This window comes from Grus americana, chromosome 15 (assembly GCF_028858705.1).
Source record: "Grus americana isolate bGruAme1 chromosome 15, bGruAme1.mat, whole genome shotgun sequence".
NCBI lineage: Eukaryota > Metazoa > Chordata > Aves > Gruiformes > Gruidae > Grus > Grus americana.
The window spans coordinates 1303942-1315426 of NC_072866.1; the positions used below are offsets into that span (position 1 = coordinate 1303942).

The 11485-nt window shown below is 49.9% G+C and overlaps 1 protein-coding gene across 4 annotated transcripts in view; it reads right to left on the reverse strand.

The window, feature by feature from the left end:
- Positions 1-8752, reverse strand: part of PIGQ (phosphatidylinositol glycan anchor biosynthesis class Q) — a 37801-nt gene extending 29049 nt beyond the window's left edge. For 2 of the 4 annotated variants that reach the window (XM_054842652.1, XM_054842649.1), the window contains exons 1-2: positions 8622-8752; positions 3101-3801 (exon numbers count right to left, since the gene is read on the reverse strand). In XM_054842652.1, the coding sequence (XP_054698627.1) occupies positions 3101-3774 (674 nt within the window). In that variant the 5' untranslated portion in view covers positions 3775-3801; positions 8622-8752. The other 2 variants (XM_054842651.1, XM_054842650.1) reach the window with 2 other exon arrangements.
- Positions 8753-11485: the final 2733 nt, after the last annotated feature.

An 11485-nucleotide genomic window follows, 5' to 3' on the forward strand; every position in this document is an offset into this window, starting at 1 on the left:
TGCCCGAGGAATCTCTTGTGCAAGCGAGACTGATTTCCAGAGCAGCCTCATCCCCAGGAGCACCCCCCAACATGTGCACCCAAACGGGTAGACGCATCTCCTCGATTGAACGGGATGAGCCCAAAAGAGACATCAGAGGTCTGTGCTTGTCTGTGCTACAACTGACTCTCTTTTCTTTTCACTTAACATCAAGAGGACAACCTCTATTCCATTTACATACTTCCTTTGGACAGTAAATACATACATATACTTATTTAAATAAAAATACAAACACACTGTAAAAAGCTCAATACGATAGTTGCAAGATGTGCTATGTATCTCCCATCTCTAAGAGTACTGAGGAAGAAAGCCAAAAATATTTCTTGCGTGGTCTCCTACCCCTCTGCATACCGACTATGCGTTGCCATAAATGCTCCCACTTGTTTACCACACAGTATATGGAATGATTTTCAGCAGTGCAATGGAAAACCAACCAAATTAAAAAAAAAAAACAAACACAAAACTAAAAAAAACCCAAAAGACCCCAAAACCAAACCACAACAGTGACGTTGTGTCATTGCATTATTTATGCAGCAGATGTTTGAGGTATTTCCAAATATAAGGTATTTTGGCAATAAATTAACACAGGCTGCATGAATAAATCTTGATTTTCAAATCCAAGTTTTTCCAAAAGTGAGAGTGGATTTTCTAGATATCAGGAGAAAAGCGAACTTTCCAAATCACACATTAGTGTTAAAGCTCCATTAACCATAACACCTGGATGTCTTTTTGCTCCTTCCTGCTAGGAACTGCAGGAACAGTGCCTCCCTTCTGGATGAGAATTCAGAGCTCATGGTGTTTGTAAATGGACTTTTCTTAAAAGGAGCACATGGAGTTTATTGCCTCAGTACTAAATCATCCTGATGTCCCCAACAGCACACTAGAGACCTTCAGCGGTAATGGAAATCCTGCACACAAGTTCCTCTGAAGAGAGAATTGCTATGGCCACCCCTTAGCACAAGGTGGTGCTGAAGAAATGCCTTAATTTGAGATGCACAGGACTTGAGAGCGCTGGGTAAGCTTGGATGGATGTCAGCGCTCGCTTTCTGAGGTTTCTAACGCTGCTGTCCTGCTTCCCCGGTGCAAATACACAACAGCGGCAGGGCCAAAAAAAGCTTCAAGCCTCTGCAGAGGACATCACTGATCTCTCTCCTTAGCTTTTCAAAGCTGACTATCCCTTAACATCACAAAAACCTGGGAAAGAAAGAAGTCTGATGACCAGAAGGAACAAAAACCTGGTAGATCCTATTTTATGGGATATCCTGTCCCAGGACAGGGAGGAGGGGACTGGAAGGACATCTGTACGTAATATCCTTACACCCTCCCTGCCTTGTGTGTGTTGGCACAAAGAAGGTTGTACCACACACATCACGTGCTAAATCGAACCAAATGACATTAAACGACTTAGAAGGTCAAGCAGGAGGTTTGTTACAAAGTCAGGTACTAATCTCTGTTCTCCAAGAGTGATGTTTTAAAACACCAATAAGGTAAGTAAATATAACGCTGATACTACGGGGGAATAAAACAAAGCAGAAAGAAACCTGTATCTACCTCCAAGGTTAAGAACGAGTTCAACCTGGCTTTACGCACAGCAAGCCTCGCATTCTGCCTGCTGCGACGTACAGCTGGCTGCCAGACTGGCTACTGCTCCCGCTCAAAACATCCATACTGGGCTTATGAACTCAAATCAGAACAGCTGCTGCTAAGCTGGGGAGCACCTATCTGTGGCCTTCTGCCACAGACCTGCCAGACTGAGCTCCAGCTCCCAAGTTATGCTTAGACTGTGGCCTTCTGGAGACCTGCAAGGCTTGGGCTTAAGCTGACTCTAAGCCTGGTCTGAGTCCTACCACCAAGTAAGGTGGGCAAGTCTGACCCTGAGACCAAGTGCGTACGTAGAAAAGGATCATTCTGTTTGTTGGTAGTCACACACTGTCCATGCACAGCCACAAAAAGGACCTTCAGGGCTAACTCCCAATCTTCTACCCAACTACAAAGTTCTGACTTAGTTACTTACCATTAACAACCATTAATTAACATGTAGTTAGTGTCTACAGAGCAGTCCCAGGAATGAGTGATCCCTAACATATCAGGTTTGGGTTTGACCCTACATCTCTTCCAATGGAGTAGTCCAGAACTGAACAGTTTCCTCTTTGTGTATCAAAATGCATAACCCAACTGTTCAGAAAATCTTTGCATGTGAAGAGTTTCACTGTAATTTTTAAGACAGTATCATACAAGTGGAAACCTGTTAAAAGGCTCCACTCCCCATGCCCTTAGGCTGTACTTCAGAAGATTTAGCCATGAATGCAGAAGTCGCTATTATCCAAATTTCATCAATTACAGTGTCCCCTTGCAGTTTGGAACCTGAACTCTCCTCTTTGGCACAATCTCGCTGGCAGGCTGACCACAGGTGTTATGAAGCTTTATATGCAGAAGCTTTTCTCCTTCAAATCTGCTCAGAATTCCTCTTTACTGCAAGCACTTGCCACACATTACATCTGAAGTATCCTATTTGGTTTCACGGTTGTGACAATGGGATTTCCCCAAGGATTCGTATAGGCCAGCATTCCCCGTAACCTGCTTTAAGGTGCCAAGGTTGCAGCACCACTGACATAGAGAGACGATGGATTTAGACACACTATTTGCTGATGTTTCACAGCCATGGAGGGATTCATAGCAAACAGGGAGCAGGGAGTCCCAGCTATCGAGCCTTTAAGGAGATCCTCGTATTGTTCTGTCAGCTGGAAACCCAATGTTTCAGCTGTGATGAAACAAAGCGGGGCTGAGCTACCCCTGCTGCAAACAGGGAGGAGATCAGCGTCTCCCCAGAAAACCTCCCAGCTCCTTGAAGAGCTCTACCATATTTGAGGGAACCTTTAGCCTTGTGTTTTCAATGGAGCTCCCCAAACTTTAATAGCAGCTCTGCGTCAGCCTGTTTCCAACAGAACAATTTTGTTTCAACTGCATTTCTCACTGGGGTTGAGCAGGAATCCTGCAAATGCCAAAACGTGAATTCCATTTCCACGCAAAACGTTAAGCTGGACGATGTCACATCACCTACCTGCTCCTGCAGACCCCAGAGATAAGTGAAAGCAGGAATGTCAGCAGCATGCAGGCAGGCACAGAGGCCTGCTTCATCAGCTCCACGATGATGCTAGCTTCAACACCATCCGACTGCCAGTGGGTCAACTTGATGGGCCCATCGTCGTATCTGTCCGTCATGAACAGTATCCTGCTCTTTGCAACTGTGTCAAAGATGGCAGAGAGCTCTGAAGCATCGTCTGCCTTGTGGTCAGTGGAGGTAGCTGTGTCCGAAGGGGGATGTAGATGGGACAGCATGACTTTGCGCTGGTCATAGTATACTAAGATGATTTCTTCCTCCTTAGGGCTGTTTGAGTGTTTCTGAAGGGTAGAACAGCTCCAGAATTTGCCATCTCCCTCTTTGCTTATCTGAATCCACGGCTCATGGGAGAATATTGTCCCAAGGTCTTCCAAGAACTCACTCAGACTCTCTTCTTTCTCCTGTTTGCTGTTGCTCCATGAGCCGAGCACAGAAACACTGACTTTAGTCACCCGTTGGACTTCACTGAGATACTGCTTCACCTGGACAGGAATAAAAGGGAAATGGACCACGGCAAGGATAACAGCAGAGTTCTGTTCTGAGATCCAGCGGCCGATCAAAATGCCGCTTTCTGCCGAGGAGCAGCATGATGGAAAGAAGACCTTAAGCACCATGGCAGCGATCCTGGAAGAATGGTACACCTGCCAATAAACAGAGAGATAAAACTTGAGAATGGTGATTAAATGCAAGGAAGATTTAAGCTGACCAAAGTCACTGGTGAGGAGGCCCAAGCAAGTTTTAAAACACTAAGTCCAACCGCTTGCATAATGACGTTAGTGACAGCCAACAGATATACACATATCAGAGAAGTATTTAGGAGATTCCTTCCTGATAATCTGCAGTCTTTGAAGCAAGGGGCAGCAAGCCTGGAGTTTCTCAGCCAAGCCCTTCCCAAGTCCTGCAGCAGTCCTTCAGGATGGCGCACTGATAAGCACAGCCCCTCGCACCAGCCAAGATCAGGAATCCATCCAGCCTTAATCTTGGATCTGACACTGGATGCGCTTGAGCTCTTCCTAGAGAAGAGACAACATCATGGCACACCGCGATGCCTCTGGGGAATCTTTCCTCCTATTACTGACAATCAAATATTGGTTTATGTTATAAAGCCAGATAATTTGAGAGTCTCCTTTATCATCTAGGAACCCAGAGCTGTGCTCTGCAACAAACTCACTGAACAACCATGGTCAGATCACTCATCTCCTTTTGTCTCACTCCCCTCATCTGGAAACAGAGACGATGATTTTGTCAAAAGGGACTACAGTGATTAACCGATTGAAGTTTACACGGTAGTGTTAATTCATTAGATACAAGATCTTAAACAAAGGAGAAGCATCTCTGCTTTATCAGTGGGGTTTTTATCTACAATATTTTTCTTCATGTCATTAAGAAAACATCTCAATGGCTTTGTAAGACTTTTATGAAAAGGAGCTTTCAGGCAGTTGACAATGTCTCTTTAAATAAGGTGGAGGTTTCTAACAGAAATATAATTGCAGTAAGGGGGGGCGCTGGCGCAGAACAGTCAGCATCCGGCGCCCGTTGTCCTTTCCCGTCCTTCAGCGCTTTGTTAGAGATGTGAAAACTCTGCAGGCCCCTGAGGCTGGCTCCTCTGCAAGGGACCCAGTCAGTCGGAAAGAGGAACGCAGAGTGTATTTATAACACGTAGAGAGGATGCACAACGTGGAGGTCCCTGGTGCTTTTGTTTTTCTTTTTAATACAGGACAACTGATCTAGTAAATCTCAGCACCTGGCAATTTGCTACGGTACGGAGGAGGCGTTGGGAAGCAGCAAAGGCGAGTGATTAACCTACTCCCAGCCCCACAGCCCTGCCAAGTACAGCACTAGGAAATGTCTGCTCATGGATGAGTTGTCATCTCCTCGAGGCAGCAAGGTGAAGTTTCCTTGGTGCACAGCTTGCTCCTCTGATGGGAAAAGCACCGCAGTCGCTGTGTTTGCAAGGAGTAACGGCTTTCTTCCTGGGACTGAATTTTCCCTTTCACTGCAAAACTGCAAAGCGCACCCTATGACTTCCCCTCAACCAGGCGTAAAGTGCTCGTGAGGGATTTTGTTCGCGGCACGCTGCTGAGGTAAAGAGTGTTCGCAGGTGCCGAGGGCACCGAGCACTGCCCCTTGCTGCCCCACAGACCCTCCAGCCCACAGCAAGATTTGGAAGCCACAGAGGGACTTCCATCTCTCCCTCCTTGACCAGAAGAAAAACCTCAGAGATGTGGAGCCTGTGAGGAAGCACGGTCCCAGAAGAACCTCAAATAATACGTGTTCTTCCAAGGATTGCAAGGCTCCGGCAGAAGGGGAAGGGAAGTGGAAAGATGTATCAAAGAAAGGGTAGAAAAATGGCAGATGTGCCACCCTGAGGCTGTAAGGATGCAGGACACTGGGCGTGGGAAAGACCAAAGACTTGTGATACAGCTGAAAAACCTCATCTTTCACTAGACAAAGTTTAATGACTATTAGACCCAAATGGACTGAAAAACAAGACATCCAAGCTTTTTATTTCTATTGAAATAGCTAAGACTCGGCTGGTTTTTCAGTCTGTTGGGGTTTTTTTTGGAAGACCATGAAGACAACAAAGGACACATACCTTATCTGAAAGAGTTGCTCCTGTCACACAAAGGAAACTTTGGTGAAAATCAGCTAACAGACACAATTAATTAGATTGGTCCTTAAAAAAGTTTGAAATAAAACCTGTCCCCTATATTGTGCTTTTCTGCCTTCTAGGAAGACCATGGTTTGTCCAAGGATACTGGCCAAAATAGTCTTCCCTTCACCACCTCTCCTCTCTCCTTGCCTAACTCAGATTGTTAAAGAAACGTTATCAGGCAAGATGATACTTGCTTCACAATTTAGTTTTAGGTTTGAAAATTATCTTTTTCCCCTAAGATCCACAGATATATTCCCAGGAAAAAGGAAATAAATTATATCAATACAAGGGGTCTGAAAGGAAAAATAACAGATTGAACATGTCGGGAATGTACATACAAACACGTGCTCAGAAATTGTTTAAAATAATGTAAATTTAGCTAGAGTGATAACATTCTAGCTATACCACAGTACCGAAACAACCTTACAAGTTTACTAATAAATGCTCTAAAAACTGAAATTGAGCTCAATATTTTAAAGAGCCCAGAGAAAAATGAAGAAAACAAGCACTTGAATGGGGCTTTCCAGTATTTCTATTTTAATTACCAAAGCTACCACCAGTAATATTGGACAGATAACTTAAAAGTTGAATTTTTATTTGTCTTTTTCCTCAAGAGATGCCATAGTTGTTTGACAGTATTGTTACAAGAGACTCAAGTGTCCCTGCACAGCTCTTCTCCTTAAAGCTTTGTCTATCCTGTGGACATTTAAGAGAAGAATTATCAACTGACTCTCTTAATTCAAACATTTATTTTTCACTGAGATTTTTTAAAAAACAGCCACAGTCATCTGGAAAAACTCCTCACGGAGGAAAACCGCTTCCCATCCTTATCGTCTCTAACTTGGGAGTTTTCCCTTGTACCTTCCCCAACCTTTTAAATTAACTTAATTTTATTCTGCTCATTACCTTGGCTATAGCTTAGGTCAAATAATACATACAAAGAACATCATCTGTCCTTTGGCTGCTGCAGATACAGCGGAGAAAACCCTGAAACAATTTTCAGGCGGTATGAAATATCATGATAGTTGAAAACCAGCCGATCAACTATTCATATGTTAATATGGAATACGGTAGTAACTGGGGAGCTGGCCTGGGACCTCATGCAGCAGGGCTTGTATTCCCAAACCATGCATCCTACTTTAAGCGTTTCAACAGACTGTTTGAAATCTGAAGTTGACATTTTAAATGTCATCACAGTCAACTGTTTTGCTGCTGCTAATTTTAGCAGAAATAGCCTGCCAATATGCTTAGTCCCTGCTCGTAAAGTGCTTAAAGTCTTCCAGATATGCCTATTTCTGCTGGAAACCCCCAGCTTTTCCCTGAGATCATAGAATCATTAGGGTTGGAAAAGACCAAGTCCAACCATCAACCCAACACCACCATGCCTACTAAACCACGTCCCACGTCTACACGTTCTTTGAACGCCTCCAGGGATGGTGACTCCACCACCTCTCTGGGCAGCCTGTTCCAATGATTGACCACTCTTTCGGTGAAGAAATTTTCCCCAATCTCCAATCTAAACCTCCCCTGGCACAACTTGAGGCCATTTCCTCTTGTCCTATCACTTGTTACTTGGGAGAAGAGACCGACCCCCACCTGGCTACACCCTCCTTCCAGGTAGTTGCAGAGACCGATCAGGTCTTCCCTCAGCCTCCTCTTCTCCAGACTAAACACCCCCAGTTCCCTCAGCCGCTCCTCATCAGACTTGTGCTCCAGACCCTTCACCACTTCGTTGCCCTTCTCTGGACACACTCCAGCACCTCAATGTCCTTCTGGCAGTGAGGGGCCCAGAACTGAACCCAGCACTTGAGGTGCAGCCTCACCAGAGCCCAGTACAGGGGGACAGTCACTTCCACGAGATACCACAGAACATCAACGCAACGATCTCGGGCACAGCAAAACCCACAACACACACTGCCTAAAATGCATGACTGCAACCAAGAAATGAAGGAAGGACCTCAGGACTGATTCATTTCCAAATTTTAGACAGAAAAGCAAAGGTGAACAGCAGGGATGTGGCCCCAGTCTCACCACACCACGCCTGAGCATCCCAAGGTCATTCCATGGGGTTGAGGGCCCGAGATACAGACAGCAGGGACAAGCTGGCCACAGCTGTCCTGGGGAGCAGGAGCAGGGCTGTCTCCCTGCCAAGCCCACCGACTTCTTGCCCATCCATTTTTTTTAATGGTTTTTAAACATGATCTTAGGGCACGGGTGGGCTGAGAGGCAGCAGCAATGAAACGCCTCCTCCCCGACAGCCCTCGTTCAAGGCTAAGGTGGATTTAACCACCACCCCTCGGGCTGCCCCTGCAACGCCTGCGGGACCCTGCGCCACCGTCCCCAGCCCCGGCTGGCCCCGGGCTGAAGCAGCCGGTAAGGGCCAACACCCCCGGCCAGGCCTCGGCGGGGAGGGAGCCCCGGGGCCGGGCCGCTGAGTGCACACGGAGCCGGGGAGACCCCCCCCACGGCCGGGCAGGCCTGCGCGCCCCGTCCCCCCCCGCCCCCGGCCGCTGGCGCCTACCGCCCGCTCCGCCACGCCGGCCGCTTCCGGGGACCGGTTGCTCCGAGACGCCGCTGGCGCCGGGCTGTGCACTGCGCCGGGCCCGGCCGGCGCCGGGAACCGGGCTCCCGCGTTCCGTCCGCGCTGCGGGACTGCCTGGTGCCAGTACCCCTCTCCCGGCGCTCCTCCCTGCCCAGCTCCGCTTTCCCCCTGGCTTTTAAGGCCGCGTCGCTCAGCAGCCTGGAGAGGGCCCGGAGCAGCTCATGGGCCCGGAGCAGCCTCGGCGGAGGGCTGTCTCGGCTTACCGGCAGCGCTGCTCACCAGAGGCTGGCCCCAGCGCCTTCCCGCGGGGCAGAGAGCGAGGCGGCGGGGCTGCCGGCTGAGCTGGCCGATAAGGAACGCCAGCTCGCCCAGCCCCCAGACATGCCATCGTCCGGGCCTGGGGCAAGGCCAGGGACCCGCCTTTCCTCACGGGACCCCGCTGTCCCCCATCCCCACCGCCTCAGTGGGCCCCCGGCCTGGCAGAGGCCCGCGGGTGGGGATACCGGCACCCAGGAGCTTCCCTCGGGGCCATGAGTGTGGCAGCGAGCTTGGGAGGACACTGGGCAACTTGAGGGGGCTGGAGCAGGTGTGGAGGTGGTGGATACAGGGCCCGCAGGGGTGGGCTAGAGAAAAGGGCTTTTTTTCTGTTGTTGGGTGCCACAGAATTAGAAATAAGGTGGGGGAAGGTTGGTTTTCTGGGAGCTCTTGTGAAGGGAGGGGATGGGACAGGCTTAGCCCTGTTCCTGCAAACCACGCAGCCTCCCTCCCTGCTGCTGGGCTCCCTCTGCGGAGAGAGGGGGTCTGGGAGGGCACCACAGGGCGGCCATCATTGTTAGCGCTTGCACCAGGGCCAGGAAGGAGGAAGGGGCCTCACGGCAGCTCGTTTGGGGTGAGAGGCCGTGACCGGACTCATGTCTGGGACATCGACAGAGGCCGAGGAGTCAGCAGCACCGTGCGGACGGCTGGAGGGAGGAGAAGAAAATGCCCTTCCCTCTGCCACCACACCCTGCCCGCTTTCCCCTGGCCTCTGCTGATAAAGGTGGTGGCTGTGGCTGCCTGAGCGTTCCTCTCCCGGGGAGAACAGGGCAGCAGGGCAGGCTCAGCCGAAGGACCTGGCTTGATGTGAGCAGTTCTACATGCCCGTATGCATTGTACTCCATGCAGTAGTTGTTGCTTCCCTGTAGAGGCCAGGAATGCAGCACGGAATGGGTTACATTCATTTTACTGTTCTCCTGAAATCTGCTGCAAACCTAGACCATGGTTGCCAGCTCCTGCCTTCACCACTGCAGGTGTACTCTGGCATCAGGAAGGTGGAACCACGGCCACATAAAAACGGTGTGCAGGGAAGAGAAATAATTATGTTATCTTTGAAAAAATACACAAGGATTTGAGGGCGCAGTGATAAGTTTGCCAAGGCACCAATGTGTGGCCAGTTCCAAGTAGCTCCGTCCTCCTTCAGCTACTCCGGTAGGTCCAAGGAACTCAGAACTGGTCTAGTCCATCTGGAGGAGAAGCTGGAGGGCAATAATGCAGTCAAGCATGGGGACAATGCCCAAAGCTCAGCGCGGTTGGAGTGGAAGCAGCCCCGCTCCCCACCATGGTGCCCCGGGGTTGGCAGGGCTATAAGGGGGCCTCACGCCGTACCTAAAGACTTTGACGCAGTTCTCCCCTGCATCTGCCACGAAGAGGTGCCCGAAGGAGGAGCAAGCCACACCAGCGGGCCTCCGCAGCCTGGTGGACACCAGACAGACGGGAGACCCACGCTCTGGGAACAAGTGGACAGTGCGGCGCTGCTCATCTGCCACCAGGATGCTGCCATCCATGTCAACGCAGACCCCAGCTGGGTTGCCAAACCGGTGTCCGTATTTGCTGCTGAGGGAGCAGAGGAGCTTACGGCTGCTTGTGAAGACCTTGACATCTCCGCACTCCTCGCTTACCACAAAGCCTCCGTTGGGTGCTGGACTGACATAGCGAGGTCCCTGCAGGTTGGGGACTGAGTGGATATTGAGTGTCTTGAAGGCATAGTCCAGAGCAAAGCTGTGGACTTGGCCTTGTGCGTAGTCTGCTACCAAGATCTTGCCCATGGAGTCCACTCCAATACCCCTGGGGGAACCAACCTTTCTGATCTTTATCCATTCCCCCTTGGAGAGGCTGGTGTGGGGGTTGAATACCCAGATGGCTCCATTCATCATGTCTGCTACAGCCACCATTCCCGTCCGAGTCACAGTTACATCTTCTGGCAAGAAAGTGTCGCTTTCCTTCCCCGTTTGCCGGCAGGACAGGGACCGCAGCGTTTGGCCTGTGCTGCTGAGGACATGGACCCAGGGAGCACTCTCGGCTGTCACGTAGATGGAGCCATCCAGGGAGCAATGGATTCCACTTACTCCCCCGTAGCGGCTGCCAGTGGGGTTGGGGATCCGCTGGACCAGGTTGTCCTGGCAATAGTGGAGGAGGTTTTTAACATTGTCCAGGTCTTCACACAGGCTTTTGGCCTTGTCTGCCAGCTGGTGGACTTGGTGCTGTGTCACCATGCCCATGCCACGCTGGCTGCTCAGCAATGGGCTGGCTGTCTGGAACGTGGCGATTGACTTCAGCTGGAGAGTGTAGATAGTTTTCAGAAGCTTCTCCTTTTGCTGGCTGGTCTCCAGAGTGTAGTCCATGACAAATCTCTCGTCTCTGTTTGGGGGAAACAGTGGGACTGTTACTGTCCCTGCCTGCTGCCATCTCTGGGGACATACTGTGAGCTCAGGTACTTGCTGTCTACCCAGGGTCAAGGTGTTGGTGCTAGTCTGGATTCGCTCCAATGTAACAGAGACCAGATCATAGCCCTGCCAGCTAGTGATGTGCTCAGGATATAAAGACAAACAGGGACCGTGGCACAAAAATGAGTCAGCAAGCTGGATCTGCAGCTGGAGGAACCAGCCAAAGAGGTCCATTGGCTTCAGTGACAGCTTGGCTGGTGCCAGAGCTGGCCTGAGGATTGATGTGTAAAGGAGAGATGGGATCTCCACCTCTCCAGTTCCTGAGATTAGTGGCTTCTCTCAGGCCTTTAACACTTCTTTTCTAACTCTATTGTCTCTAAGCCTCATCTCTCCAAACCGTGCTCAGTCCGTGCTAACACTTGAGA